Raw genomic sequence first — 15,365 nt, 5'->3', positions numbered from 1 at the left:
TGAATAAAGACTGGAAGTGGATGTGTCATTACACAAAGTAAAACTATTTCCCCATGTTTATTCCCCCCCCCCACTGTTCCTCACACGTTCTTGTCAACTGCTGGAAATGGCCCACCTTGATTATCACTACAAAAGGTCATCCCCCCACACTCCTGCTAGTAATAGCTCACCTTAATTGATCACTCTTGTTACAGTGTGTATGGTAACACTCATTGTTTCATGTTCTCTGTGTATATACAATCTCCCCACTGTATTTTCCACTACATGCATCCGATGAAGTGAGCTGTAGCTCACGAAAGCTTATGCTCAAATAAATTTGTTAGTCTCTAAGGTGCCACAAGTACTCCTTTTCTTTTTGTGGATACAGACTAATACGGCTGCTACTCTGAAATCTGAAAAGTCTCTTACAGACAGTTTGGGTGTGAGCACTGGAAACATGGAGCTTTTAACATCGACAATAATGGAAATAGAAGGGAAAAATATTACATGCTACTCTAGAACAGAAGGTATGTCCTGTTTTCATGGTTTAAACTGAAACCTCCACGGCTTTGGCTCAGTAGTACAGATATCACATCCTGCATTTTGATGTGGGTCTGTAATCAGAGGAAAAAGTGTCCCCCTGTCCCCCTCCAAGCTGTTTGGTACTATCTTCATGTCTTTTTCTGGACAGAACTGTCAGTTACATTATTTAGCCAAATATTTCCTTTAATAAGTTTTAGCATGTTAGTTATAAGATACTTACGTGTATTACATTGTTTTCCTCTCCACCCTGAGGGGCAAGAGCAAATATTTGGCCTCACACATCTGCCTCCATTCATGCACATTGGGTCACAGACACCTTAAATTAAATATCATTTACTGATTAGTGAAAATAATGAACCTGAGAGCATTTCACCAATTGCTTCTGGATCCTGGAAGCATTTTGATGTTGTCTTACTTTTTTCACATCTTCTGCCAGTGTACCCATCAGGACAGGTGCACACATTATTTCTCATGCAGTGGCCACCATTCTTACAGGGAGGGTAGCAAACAGCTAAAAGATACAAATGTGGGAATAAGGCATAGCTTCAAGCATTGTATACTATAGGAAGGAATAGCTTTTTGTTCCTTCTTATATTGCATACTATCCTAACTAAATAGATTGTAACCACTATTAAGATGCACATCTATTAGCAATCTTTCTAGGATATTTATATTTAGCAAAATCCTGCCCGTCTGGCAGGAGCCATATTGACATGGAGCAGTGCCTATTCTGTAGCAGATACAGGACCCATTCTACAACCATAGGGTAGGATGGCTCAGGGCTCGCAGCTGCACTGCAGGATGCTGTGCATGCTAGTATCCCTGATAGCCAAAGCTACGATTTTGTCATGGAGGTCGCAGAAGTCACGGAATCTGTGACTTCCAAAGAAGTCCATGACTTCAGCCCACAGTGGCAGGGAGCTGCATGGTACCCGCTGCCCGTGGTGGTGGGGGCCCCCCACGGTCTGAGCCACCTTGTGCAATGGAGGCCCCCAAAGCTCCTGGCCGCTGTGGACCAGGGAGACCCTGCAGCTCCCGGCTGCTGTGGGTGTCAGGGTGACTCCAGAGCTCCAGGCCACTGTGGGCAGCAGGGGGCTTGAGGGTGGGTGAACTCGCAGCTCCTTGCTGGCCCCCCTGCAGCTTCCAGCCGCCTTGGGCAGCAGGAATCCTGCAGCTGCCCAGCGCTCCCCATTTTCTCATTGATATTTTTAGTAAAAGTCAGGGACAGGTCATGGACTTCCGTGAAGTTTTCTTTATTGTCCGTGACTCGTCTGTGACTTTTACTAAAAATATCCATGACAAAATCTTAGCCTTACTGAAAGCAGTGTGCAGGCTAGCTAGCTAAGGGCCCAGTCATACCCCACAGCCAACAGTCCTTTGTACAATTGTGACTGGCTTTTGTACGGGTGCAAAAGCACAGGACAAGCAAAGTTCCATGCATCCTCCCTCCTTGGGCGTTCACACAAGGGGCCAGCCACAATCTGGCCAGTATAAACAATGAAATCTTAAGAAAATCTCTGTCTTTCACCTATGTTACTTTACTGAGAGTTTTTAAAATCTTGAGAGTGTCCTTTTAGAGGCAGGCATCTTCCTGTGTCTTCTCAAAAAAGAAAAGTAAGAGAAAAATTATTACCATTCTGACACTGGGCACCAAAGAATCCCTTTGGACAGAGGCAAACATTTGGCTTAGTACAGGAGCCACCATTCAGGCATACCGGGTCACACACCGCTACAGAACAGCAGAAGGAAAAACAAAGCAATGTAAGAACTGCATCGCCACATATGGGTGATGAAATAGCTTGCTTTTACGGCAAGGACAGGGTGTTAATGACTGACATGATTACGATGAATCTAAAAGACAGCGGGTGAAAGAACTGAAATGCCATTCCCTGCAAATTCTGCAGGCTGTGCTAAGAAATGAACGAATAGTTGGAGGCACATGGGGTCGCTAGGCTTCCACAGCAGTAGCAGCAGCTCCTGCCCCCAGCTTGAGCCAAAGGATTCAGAAGTTTGAGCAATGGGAATCCCTTTTGCTTCTGGTAGGCCCCTGAGTGTGGAACTTTTGCAAAGCAGTTCCCTGTGGAGAATAACCAATTTTACCTGTATTGCATGTAGGTCCGTACCAGCCAGCTTTACACTGGCAGACATCTGGAGTGAGACATTCACCACCATTTTCACAGTGTCTGTTGCAAACCACTATAATCCAGAAAATCAGGGGGAAAAAAACCCATAAGGTGAGAAAACAGTACAAAAGAGTTTGTTACAATTTTATATCTATGAGAAACCTCCTTGATTTCTCAGTTCTTCCCCAGATATGAGCATGGATATTGCATTGATACTAATGGGAGTTACACACCAATCCATCGCTTGAAGCTTCATTTAAGATTAAACCTGTCTCAATGCCATATAGGAGCTTGACACCAGATTGGAAGATGTCAAAAAAAGTCCCATTCTGACCAGATGCTCCTGGCCTGGATTTGTCTAATAATCACCTTTCCAAGCAACAAATGGTACAACAACATCAAGTGATGGTTTCCTGAATTAATGCTAACTTCAAGATACTTCACTATGGTCTCCTTTCTTGCTTTTTCATTTCTCAGAGGTCAGATGTAAACCCTGCAGAGACCTGATACTTCTGGTAAGGAGGAGCCTTTTAGGAGTAGTCATGGCTTCAGAGCGCCACAAGTCAGCTCTTCAAGTCACAGTTCCTTCTTCTGGGATCTTATAATCTCAAAAAAAGCAGTAATTATTGACATGGCAATTGAAAACCAAAAGGATCAACAGACTTGAGGATTCCAAGAGCAACAAAGAGAGGAATTTACCTAATCCACAGGCAAATTCATTGGCATGTTGAGGAGGGCAGTAGCCCAGTAGAATTTCTGATTTCTAAGCAAGGACCTTTCAGTGAGTAATGACTTGTGTGCAAATTAACCAAAATATTGGTTTGAACACTTGGAGCATCTAAGGCCAGATACAGCTAATATGAAACACAGTATCTCATTTGGGACTAAACTATTCAAACTGGCCAGCTATAATTCCCACCAAAGGTCTCCATTTTGCATTCCAAGTCAGAGGATGAGTCCATTAATTTGCTGTTATATTCAGTGATCTTACACACCACTGACCTAGCATTTACTAATATCAGCCTCAGAATGAGGACCATCCCAACAGCTTAAGGAAGGGCCATTTAGGAATCCAGAAACAGTAACCAGCTGCCAAAAATTACAGTTGTTCTGGATTATGTCCTAACCTCAACTCTAAATCCATCTCCCTGAGCGACTAACCGTAATAATAATAAATTATTTAGCACATACATAAAGTTTCACATCTTCAAAGTGCTGTACAAACATTATTTAATTGATGCTAGTAAGCCGCAGTTCTAGTAGCCTTCAGACAATCATCTTGGATTTTACTATATGCTAACAGCAGATACAGTGCATCAGAAATGTAAAGCATTGTTTGTTTTAATACATCCAAGTGCAGGGGAATAAAAGTTATTATATTCTTGATTTCTACATTTTTGTTTGCTTACTTGTTTCACACCTGGGTCCCACAAAACCATAAGGGCAGGTGCAGAGATTTCTGGCCAAGCATGTGCCTCCATGTTGACACAGTGGTTTACAGTGTGCTGCAGATACAGAATTATGTTGTTCAAGAAGTCAGCTCTAAAAATATCTATTAAAATTGTTTATCTTTTAGCGATAACTAAAGATAACATTTGTATCAGCAAAAATAACTGGAAATAAAATGAAGACCTGTTGACGAAATAACAACAGAGCACCTCCTTCTTTCCACAGTGACAAAGTGTAGAAAGGGCCAAATTCTGCCTGATGAGCACATGCAGCTTGTTATGGGCCAAATTTGCCACAAGTATGAGTGGTCACAGCTCCACTGAAATCGATAGTGGTACACCCATGCATGTCAGCAATTAACTTGGCCCACTGTCTTCAATGGGAGCCATCTGTGCATCTGAGGGCACAGTTTGGCTCAAAGGGACTGGTCTTCATTTTATCAAAAATTACTAAAAGTGCACAGAGGAGAGAGGGACAGGCCTGAGAACCACGTCCAATTTCAAACTAAAATATTAAGCATGGTTTGTGCACTTGGCACTCTGTACTCAGATGGGAGTACAAACGTCCACCATCAATTTTTAGCTTGCTGATTCTTATATTTTAAGGACATGGCAGAATGGGGTTTAAACTTTATATTCTTACAAAAATGATTAATCCCTAATTGTCTGTGTATGCATGTGTGTGTGTGTGTATATATATATATATGTAGATATAATATAGCATCCAAATTTATTGATAATGTCATAAATAAAACTGAGAACCAAAATTCTTTTCGCCTTTACAGCTCACTAAATTTAGGAACATCTCACCACAAACAATCTTCATGGGAGATTTCAATATTATGAAAGGTACCATATGTTTTACGATGACATGATAAAAGTCTTCAAATATGTAAAAGATTGTTAAAAAGAGGAGGGTGATAAATTGTTCTCCTTAACCACTGAAGACAGGACAAGAAGTAATGGGCTCAGACGGCAGCTGCAGATTTGGGTTACACATTATGAAAAATTTCCTAACTGTAAGGGTAGTGAAATACTGGAACAAATTACCTAGGGAGACCGGAATCTCCCTCCGGTTTTTAAGAACAGGTTAGACAAACACCTGTCAGGGGATAATACTTAATCCTGCCTCAATTCAGGGGACTGAATTAGATGACTTATCAAGGTCCATTCCAGTCCTACATTTCTATTATTTCATTTCTATGATAGTTCTAGGAGTTGTGTAAAACAACAGACATCCCTCCCCCTGTCAGGATGAATACTCACAGTAGTGACAGTCAATCAGGGGACAACTTTTTTGGACTCTATGATTCTAATTTTAAGGAGACAGACTAATTACCTTCCTCACAGGTTGATCCATTGTATCCTGGGAGACATTCACAGACACTGGGCTTCGTGCATTTCCCATGGTTTTTACAGTCAGGTTGACATACAGCTGTGCAAAATCAACACATGATTTTAGACACTTTCATTCACACATACTAGTTAGATGGGGTAAATTCAATGTACCATACTCACCACTCTGACAGTTATAACCAGAGTAGCCACGTTTGCATTTGCAAATATTGGGTGCCACGCACTCCATGTTTTTACCACATGCATGCCTACATATTGCTGAAAGGCAATAAGAAATAAGAACAGAGTAATAAGGAAAATGACAGCAGCACTTCAGCAGAATGAAGTCTTGCCTAACATGATTATATTATAAACACGTTGCATTGAATCAGCTAAGACCCTTGACGTTAAGCATGGAAGCTAATGGACACTGAACAAACATTTTTTTTAAAATGCATTCATAGAACCGAACGTCTTACCATTTTTAATAGTGAAATAATAGACAATTTGAAGCTATTTTCTTATCAGCCATTATACAGTAACACTATCTTTTTTAAAAATTATAAAAATGTCACAGATTCTTCACTGTAAAATATTTAGTATAATGATCAGCAATACCTCTGCAAGCGACACCATCTCCATAATAACCATAAGGACAACGACCGCATTTGAAGCTTCCATCGTGGCTTGGTTCACAGAGAACTCCAGGAAAACAAGGTAAATCAGCACAAGTTAATGCCTTAGGCACGGCTGTTGTATCTGATTCCTGATCTGTGCCAGGCACTTTTGGTGGGACAGTGATTCCAACAAAACCAGACTGTAAAAGACTGTCCTTACGCTTGACCGATGGGTGTTGAACTTTATGACTATTTCCTCCTTTTAATACTCTGCTCATTATGGAGGGTATGTTTGTTTTGCTGCTAAGCAATGTGTCCTTTCTAGTCTCTATAGGATTGTAAGCCTCAGATTGTGTCATTGTCGTCTTATCACGTAATACTGGATTGTTCCTAAAAGATGGCGTTGTCATAGTCTTCATGGCAGAGCTTTCTCCTGTGTTATCTAGCTGGTCACTGATAGCAGTGAAGGTATGGCCAATGTATCTGGTACTTGCAGACTGGTCAAAAGCGGTTATTTGAGAATTAATTCGCTTCCTTGGTGTGTTTGTTTTCACTGTGGAGGTTGAGGGGGTGCTGCTGGCCCTTTGCACAGAAATAAAACTTTTGGCAACATCTTTAGGACTGGGAGTAAAACTTGTGGCATTAGGAACTCTCTCAATGGATGACTGTTGATAACCTACAAAAAATCACAGAAGAAAAAAAGTACAGAAATATTATAAGACATTTTTTGTATGGGGATATCCAGATCCAACAGAATATGTTCTGTGCCTCACAAACCCTTCATCCACACTTGCTAGGCCAGAATAAATACACTCAATAGGATTTAAGCCCAAAGAATGGCCCCTAAGCAGCCAGGATCAGCAAAGCACAGGGCACTCTAGCTATGTCCTCACCCTCCCTGACACGGCCTCTCTGCTGGGAAGGTTAGAACAGAACAGCCCAGCTCTGGCATACAACCAGGGATTCTCCCCCGCCCCCACACACAAACACACCAGGGCAATGAGCAACTGTTCTGTTAGGAAAGATTACCAACCTCTTTGTGTTGCTGGGGACTGAGTATCTGGAGTTTAGTTTAAGATAAAGTGATTGCTTGCTATTATAACCCTGCACGTATATGTCAAGCCAACCCAAGCCCAGAGTTTAAAAAGCCAAATACAGTTATTATTTTGAAATAGCATAAGCCGTAGGAAATGGTTGCCAGTAATACTCATAAAAATGCCCATATAATTTAAAAGGCATATTGTTTAATGAAAAAAGTGCTATGAAATAAGAGCTATTTCACATTATTAAAATCCAGAGATTAATGACGTCTATATTTTTGCTTGTAATTCAACTATGCTACTACATTATTCCAACTGGTCCGCACCACAAGATTTTGTTGTTATTGTTCCAAGTTATTTGATATTTTTGCAATATAAAACTCTGCCTCCGCACACCAGTTCATGCTTATAATCCATCAGAAACTTTGACAGACAAAAACAAATACAAATATTTCAGCAAGTCCTATTACAAAGCTACGAAGCTGAATATGAATATCAACTTCAGGGAGGCAAAGTCCTGTGTAAGAGCGCATGTTTATCAACAAAGTTTACATCTGGAAAGTAGAGCTGTCACCATATCTTTAGCTTGCAAGTCTTGATATAATAACCATTACTGATTCTCTGCACCAAGACTGATTGTTGGCAAGCATACTGTACACTGGTGTTTTATAATAGACCGCTGTACTAGATAATTCCCTCTGATTTAAATTTTTTGCATATTCCAATTTTAATCTTTTCCTCTTTTCACTGTACAGTGATAAATGTTTATTAGGTCCAAATGGGCATTATATAGGTTCCTAGCTGGGCTCACTCAGGGTATGTCTACACTGCAACAAAACATCTGGGGATGGCCCGTGTCAGCTGACTGAGGCTCATGGGGCTCAGGTTGTGTGGTTATAAAATTTAAGTGTAGACATTCAGGTTTGGGTGGGAGGGTTCCAAAGCAGAGGCTCCAGCCTGAGCCCAAATGTCTACACTGCAATTTCATAGCCCTGCAGCCAGAGCCCTGCAAACTCGAGTCAGCTGATGTGGGCTAGCCGCTGGTGTTTTATTGCAATGCAGATATACCCTACAGGTTTCAGTAGAGTATCATCTGCTGGCTGTGAACTCTTAAAGCCTTTCAATTAACTGAGATTTCAGTTAATTAAAATTGTCCTGATTAAACATTAAGTAGAGTAAGGAAATCATTTTAAGGTATTACAAGCTGAAGGATTTGTTCATGGATTTAAATAACATAGCCTGGGATGTAGTGTGCGCAGATGTGTAAAATGTATAGTCACAGAGGTCCTGAAAACCACTTCTAGTAATTGAATGGTTGAATTTTTCATAATATGCATGGAGATAAAGGGTCAGATCTTGAGCCTCTCTGAGAGTGGCACAAAGTGAATGGAAAGTGACCTTCTCCTACTCCCCTGGCCACCTTCTGTTAGTCCCTCTTGTCCTACAAGGGTCCGAGAGGGCATACAGGGGGCGGAAGGGAGTACAACCAGAGCATCAAACTGAGCTGGCAAAATGGCTTGTATGGGGCCTTTGCAGATGCCACAGCAGTCCGGAGGCAGCTTACACTGGTGGCTGAACTGGCCAGGAAATTTCCTGAGAACGTAGCTTGACAAGGCACAGAGTTGAAAAGCCAGGTATAAAAGTTAAAGGAGTTTTTGAGGTTAGAATTTGGAGTTCATTTGCAATACTCCTCACCTATGTATTTCGTTTAAGGATTAAAATGGCACTCAGTATAATACCATAAACCACTGTCTGTTTCCCACAACAGATGTCCCCTCCCTGTCCACGTGTTATCTAGTGTACAGCACTAGGCAGGCACACAAAGTACAACATGTACCCTGCCCCTCATTACAGTATCAATCAGGTGACTTTGCTATCCTAAGCGATGTTTTGATGTTGACATTTTACAATAGGAATAAGAATGCAGCCCAACTAACGAATATATTCGGTTTCCTTTTAATCTTAAAAATTCATGTGAATAACATAAAATTGACTGGTAGCTTTACTTGCCAGATACATTCTCATCAGTATGTGCATCAGCAATTCCATTTTCTTCATGAAAAATGTAATCTTCACCCTCACTCCTTCCCATTTCTTCAGTGTCATCCTCTCTTTCATCATAAACATCTTCAAAGCTTTCCGGAACCAAAAGATGTGAGGGAACGTCACTTTTCAATTTTGTTTCAACTGCATATAAAACGTTAGCAGAGTTAAAATGCTAGTAAAATAAAATACCTCAAGATTCTGAAAGGTCAGATGAACGGGATGGGGGGAAAAGGGTTCTCAGTAGTTTTTGAAAAAGAACATAACCATAACAAAACTTGAATTATTCAGTAGTTGCAACATTACATAATCTTGCAGGCACGTTGGGAAGTTATTTGTTTGATTTGAACAAATGTAATTAGATTTCTTAAAAAATAATTAGGATATTTGGTCAATAAATGCACATGGTAACAAAACATTGTGTGTTAATGGGAAATATCCTAGTTCTATAATATTAAATATCTGCAAAATATTTACAATTCCTTTTTCTAAACATCTGAAGAAGCATTTAATAGATAAATGGGCTGGTGAAAACTGGGTGTAGTTCCAAAGAATTAAACAGAGCTACTTCAATTTTTACCAGCTGTGTATCTGGTCTAGCTGTCTACTGTCACATAAGGGGAATTATAAACCTAATATCTGACTTAGCAACGATACATTTTGATGAAAAGTATACAAGATACCTGTCAGCACTCTAATATGTTATTGTTTGAAATATGTAACAGACCAAAGACTCCTAATGTAAGGTGATTACTGTATTATAGGGAAAGGTTATTTTACCAAGGCATATCTTCCCATCTCCATGTAGACCTTTTGGGCATGGACCACAAAAATAGGAACCAAAAGTATTGAAGCAAAATACTCCAGGGAAGCAAGGCTTAGATGCACATTCATCAATATCTTCTTGGCAATCTCTACCTAAATTGAAATACAGACTTTTAGAGTATCACTTTACTTAACTTTGGCTGTACATTTAAATAAAGTGGAATTTATGTGGGCAGTGAAATAGAAAACAAATTCCACATATAAGTACCAACTGCACAAATTCTGCAGGTCTGCCATTAAACCGTATTTCCATTAAACAGTGAATATTTTCCTTATTGTAGAATATACATAGAGGGAGGGTTTTGTGGGCTACAATTCAGCAAAGCACTTAAGCATGTGCTTAACTTTAACCATGTCTATGGTCCCAATGAAGTCAAACCCACTATTTATGTGCTTAATGGCAATGCTGAATTGGGGAAGAAAGTGTGAGATCATTTGCTCTTAACAGACATTATCAACCACAATATTAATCACTTGTTATAATATAGTCAGATTTCAGAGTAGCAGCTGTGTTAGTCTGTATCCGCAAAAAAAGAAAAGGAAGACTTGTGGCACCTTAGAGACTAACAAATTTATTTGAGCATAAGCTTCCGTGAGCTGTAGCTCACGAAAGCTTATGCTCAAATAAATTTGTTAGTCTCTAATATAGTCAGAGTGACTCATCATTCTTATAATTAAAAAGCACAAAAATGATTACCTGTGTTGTGTTTGAAATGAATAAAAAATATGAGCACAGATAAACAAGTATATGTTCCGGCATGCTCTGCACGTCCTTTTTAAAGGGAGATAGAATTGGATGGTGATTTCTGAATGGATTCACAGATCTGACTTGGGGGATCCACTGCCAAACTTATAAACCATTCCTCCATGCTGAAGCACAGGGATGCTCATGCTGTGCCCCACAAGCTACAGAGTATACAGACCTCCTGCGTAGAATCCCTGCATCCTGCTCCTTTGCACACTGGAAATGCAGTTGTTCCATTGATTCAGGGACTTCTAGTTAGGCTGCAAGATCTTCCCCTAAATCCTTTGATTTCCTATACCTACTTACGCTCAGCAAGTAACTATACTTGTTTGGGGTCAAATTGTGCCCTCAGTTATACACATGCTGTTTCACTGACTTCAGTGGGCGGGTGCAGGTGTAAATGAGAAAAGAATTTGGCAGAATGCTTTTGTTTCTTTCAAATATCAGAGCAACTGATTCACAGAAGAAAATTTAAACCCAATATATATGATCTTTATTAGGTCAGCCTCTTCAGTCTGCAGTGGCCAGTGAACAACTTATTACAGTCATAAGCATTATGATTTGGCCTTACAGATTGAGTCAGCTGGGGTGAGACTCACAGCTGAATAGTTTTTCTGACAGAATAGTGTCATATAGCCGAGATTATGCACACAGATGCAAGAAAAATATTAAAGTCGCTGAATATAATATAGTACTTGGTATTATATCACAAGAGTATAATACTTTTCTTCATATTATCACAACAAATTAATTTCAATCTATACAAGTAAAGTAAAAACAAGTAAAAAACAATTAAAAGTTGTTATCTACGAAAAAAGAAAAATAATAATTTACCCTGCAGCCCAGGTGTGCATTCACAGTAGTAGCTGTTTATCCCATCAACACATCTGCCAATACCACAGGGATTAGATTTACAATCATCAAAATTCACTTGACAGAGGTCACCTTCAAAACCAGGCAGACAGACACACAGGTATTTTCCACTTCCAGATGGGAAATGTGTATTTGTCACACATGACCCACCATTTAAACAATCACACGATTTCACATTGACCTACAAGACAAGCCCAATAAAAACATATTACTGGTTATGAACTACCAATTAGTTTTGTCACTGGGTATCTTATAGGTTAGGAATTAGTGTGGATTGTTTGACTGTAATATTTATTACCTCTATTATTACTATAGTCTCAGCATTGCAATCATCTGTCAAAGAAAATGTCAATTTCTGTGAACTCTTTGCCACAGCTTTCCATATAAGGAGTCCAGAAGGGGAAAGGCTGGCACCTTGAGGGCCAGAATCCAACGTAAAAAGGATGGCAGAGCCTTCTGGATCTGATGCCATAAACTGGTACACAAAATTTTCCCCATAAAATGTCTGTAGTGTGCCTTGCAAAGTTGGAAGCACAGGAGGCTCATTGTCTGCAACAAAGTAGACATTTTGTCTTTTAAACAACAGTTAAAACATATTTATAAATATGAAAAGGGAAAATTTTCTTCAAAAGAGTCTATTCTGACTTTGATGAATGCAATTAATTCTTCTTAACTTTAATGGTACTTAAATGGCACAGAAAAAAAGGCCCTTTTATCATAACTTTAACAAAGCTTATAACCCAATTATTTATTATATAGAAAAAATATTGCAGAAAGCTTATTTTATCTGAATGTACAAAGAACCCCAAACCCCTTGAACCACCTGGACATATACTTTGATTCTCTATAAATATGAACATAAACCTGCACTTGAATTACATTTTGTAAATGAAAGTATCAGACTCCACAAAGCCCAGAAATGGTTTACATTTTCCTTGAGGAATCTATCTATCTATCATGTCTCTTATGGGACAAGAGCAGTGTCACCTCTTGAGCAACTTGAATGAAAAGCTCTGCCACTAAGATCCAGATCCACTAACATCAATGGGAGTTCTGCATGCAGACCGCTTGCTGAATATGGCTTAACTTGAAGATGATGCTCTTTAACTATGAGATTCTGTTAAAGAACATACACATTTAGAACTACATTTTCAGAAATGAACTCTATTTATGTGATTGCAATTTTGAGCCTGCAGATAGTCGTGTGAATGAGCACAAAAACGGATTTCATGTCCACAGTAAATTTCATGTGAAAATAGTCTGTGATCAAATACCACAGTGATGGGACCCTGCATGTAAAAGATAGTTATTCATCCAACAGCCTGTCTGAAGAAATATATCAGGTAGTTAGAATTCCATTTGCTATCATTTATGTTTACAAAGTTAAAGGCACAAATGTTTGTGGACATTTTTTGTATTGTTGTAAGGCACAATAATATTGGACTATTTGAGGCCCAGCAGAAAACTGGGGCCTTATCTAAATTATTCTTTCCACAATCACATTAGATAAATTACATAGAACTCCTCAGAATAGTTATTTTGTTAAATGTGAAAGAAAATTTAGTTAGAAATTCTATCCTGCACATGCCTATTCTGCAAAACAATAATAATACCCAGTTCTTATATAGTGCTGTTCTTTAGTAGATCTCAAAACAGAATATTCTATTGTCAGAATGCAAGATGCAAAATTAGAGTATATAGTAAGTCAAGCAGGTATGCAGTCCTGACTGAGATCCATAGCCTAGCTGGGCCCTCAGCACACAAAGAACTAAGTGAATCCCATGGAGCAAGGCCACGCATAGCAGCAGCTGTAGAGATCCCATCCCATGAGTCACTGACTCTACCTCCTACTCATATATTGGAGTGGGGAGTAGGGAGGCATGGATCAGCGTTCATGTCGCACTCCCTGTCAGTACCTGGCCCGGGCTGGGGAAGCTAATGAACCAACTAGCGGACCAAATTTGGTGATGAATCCTGGTCATGTGCCAGCTGAGGCATGTTGCGCACACACTAAGAAGTGGGAGAGTGACATCAGGAATCTAGTGCCAACCTTGACTTTCCAGTGGGACAGGCAGGTTCTCAATGGCTGAGTGGCAGCAAAGGAGTCAGTGAAAGTGAGGAGTCTGAACTAGATCACTGCACATAAACGGAGACACCTGTTGTCAGGAATGGGTCCGTTGGTACCAAGGAATTTCTCACTGAGACTGTCAGAAGACAGAGAGGGCTTAGCTCCAACTCCCCACCTATTCACCAGCTAATTTCTGGTATACTGTCACTGGGCTCCTCATTTAATCTGGTTCCTCTTCTCCTCCCCCTCCCTCACAAGCAGCTCTAAGGGGATTACTAAAGCCCCAGGGCTGCAGTAGCTGTCATGCTCCATGCACATGATGGGGTGGGAGGGAGGGAGAGAGAGAGAGAGAAAGGAGATACGGTCTACAGCAGTTCAGTGAGTGGATAAGGGCACCGCATCTTCATGAGCTCCTAGCCCTTTTCAGCAGCACTGTGGAACTCAGTTTGTATAAATGTATATTAAGACCCTATGAAGTTAGTTTTCTCCTACTTATTTTTTCTTTTAATTGTATCTGAAAACAACCAGTGACTATTCTTTCAACGTGTAATCATTAAGTCGATTTCTATATTGTTAGTGTACATGGTACAGTAGGTGAAGTGTGTCAAACATTTAACAGGTTGCTGTCCCCAAGATCATACTATGCAGAACAAAATGCACAGAGAATGGTGAGAATATATTATTGAATAATGGACTGATTTTCATTAAGTCCTGTGTGTGAAAATAGGCACTCGCCTCCACTTACTGCAAATGTATCAGGTCACCAGAGTTGTGCACGGGTACCAATCTGGTCATGTGCTCACATGTGCAAGTTTGTGCACTAAGAGCCTGATTCAAAGCCCACTGAAGTCAATAGAATCTTTCCCCTGACTTCAATGGGCTTTGAATCAGGGTCGTAGTCAGCGCCCATTTCACATGCACCGTTTAACTGAAGTCATAATCAATATTTTGGTTGTATCAACACAATTTTGAAACACCACCACTTCATTAGGTATCAGCCTAATTCCTGTGAGAGGCTCCAGGACAAATTTGAACTTACTTTCAGTAACTGACCAAGTTAACTTTGAGATGTCAGGTCTGCAGAGTAAGCATGGGCTGGTAGGATTTGTATCTCCTTCCCCATAACAGAGGCCATCTATGTTGCATGTTTTCTCCTTAACAGAAATATCCATGTAATTGATTAAATGTTTACGATTTTCTCTTGGTTCTCAAACAATAAATCTTTATGTACTGTAAAATGTCAGAGAAAGAAAATCTACTCTAACTTAACAATTTAATTGAATAAAGTATTCATTTTTGTTTGGGAATGAATTTGAGGGCAACATTTTCAAAGCTGCCTCATCCCAATATCTAAATCTGCGATTGTAAATTTTGTGCATGAAAAATCCCCACTGTTACAACCTGGACATCTGATTTATAATATTGTATACACTTCTTGCACTTTCCCCTGATAACTTCCTGATTCTTTGAAGATATCTCAAAATGCATCATTCTATGACAACACTGACATTGTCCATTGCATGCACAGCCTTAAGACTTCTAGGATCAAATTTATCCCTGGTGTAATGTCAGTGAAATGAACAGTTGCACCAGGGATAAATTTGGTCCCTGGTCTTTGTGATGTCACAAGCTAATGTACTATTTTGCTGAAGTGGGAAATACTAAGGTGATGTCACAGAAGGAAAAACTGAATTTTAATAAATTCACTTTATTGATTATCTGAATG

At 39.8% G+C, this 15,365-nt stretch overlaps 1 protein-coding gene across 4 annotated transcripts in view; it reads right to left on the bottom strand.

The window, feature by feature from the left end:
• The window catches only part of VWDE (von Willebrand factor D and EGF domains), a 73,907-nt gene that overhangs the window by 7,800 nt on the left and 50,742 nt on the right, over positions 1 to 15,365 (bottom strand). For all 4 annotated transcript variants that reach the window (XM_084620391.1, XM_084620390.1, XM_084620393.1 and 1 more), the window contains exons 16-28: positions 14,679 to 14,793; positions 11,870 to 12,120; positions 11,533 to 11,752; positions 9,909 to 10,046; positions 9,096 to 9,272; positions 6,047 to 6,721; positions 5,612 to 5,707; positions 5,433 to 5,528; positions 4,055 to 4,150; positions 2,623 to 2,718; positions 2,156 to 2,251; positions 938 to 1,033; positions 743 to 838 (exon numbers count right to left, since the gene is read on the bottom strand). In XM_084620391.1, the coding sequence (XP_084476517.1) occupies positions 743 to 838; positions 938 to 1,033; positions 2,156 to 2,251; positions 2,623 to 2,718; positions 4,055 to 4,150; positions 5,433 to 5,528; positions 5,612 to 5,707; positions 6,047 to 6,721; positions 9,096 to 9,272; positions 9,909 to 10,046; positions 11,533 to 11,752; positions 11,870 to 12,120; positions 14,679 to 14,793 (2,248 nt within the window). The remainder of the gene's footprint in view (positions 1 to 742; positions 839 to 937; positions 1,034 to 2,155; positions 2,252 to 2,622; positions 2,719 to 4,054; positions 4,151 to 5,432; positions 5,529 to 5,611; positions 5,708 to 6,046; positions 6,722 to 9,095; positions 9,273 to 9,908; positions 10,047 to 11,532; positions 11,753 to 11,869; positions 12,121 to 14,678; positions 14,794 to 15,365) is intronic.

Source organism: Lepidochelys olivacea (assembly GCF_965140295.1).
Source record: "Lepidochelys olivacea isolate rLepOli2 genome assembly, chromosome: 2".
Taxonomy (NCBI): domain Eukaryota; kingdom Metazoa; phylum Chordata; order Testudines; family Cheloniidae; genus Lepidochelys; species Lepidochelys olivacea.
This window is presented reverse-complemented; position numbering and strand designations above follow the sequence as displayed.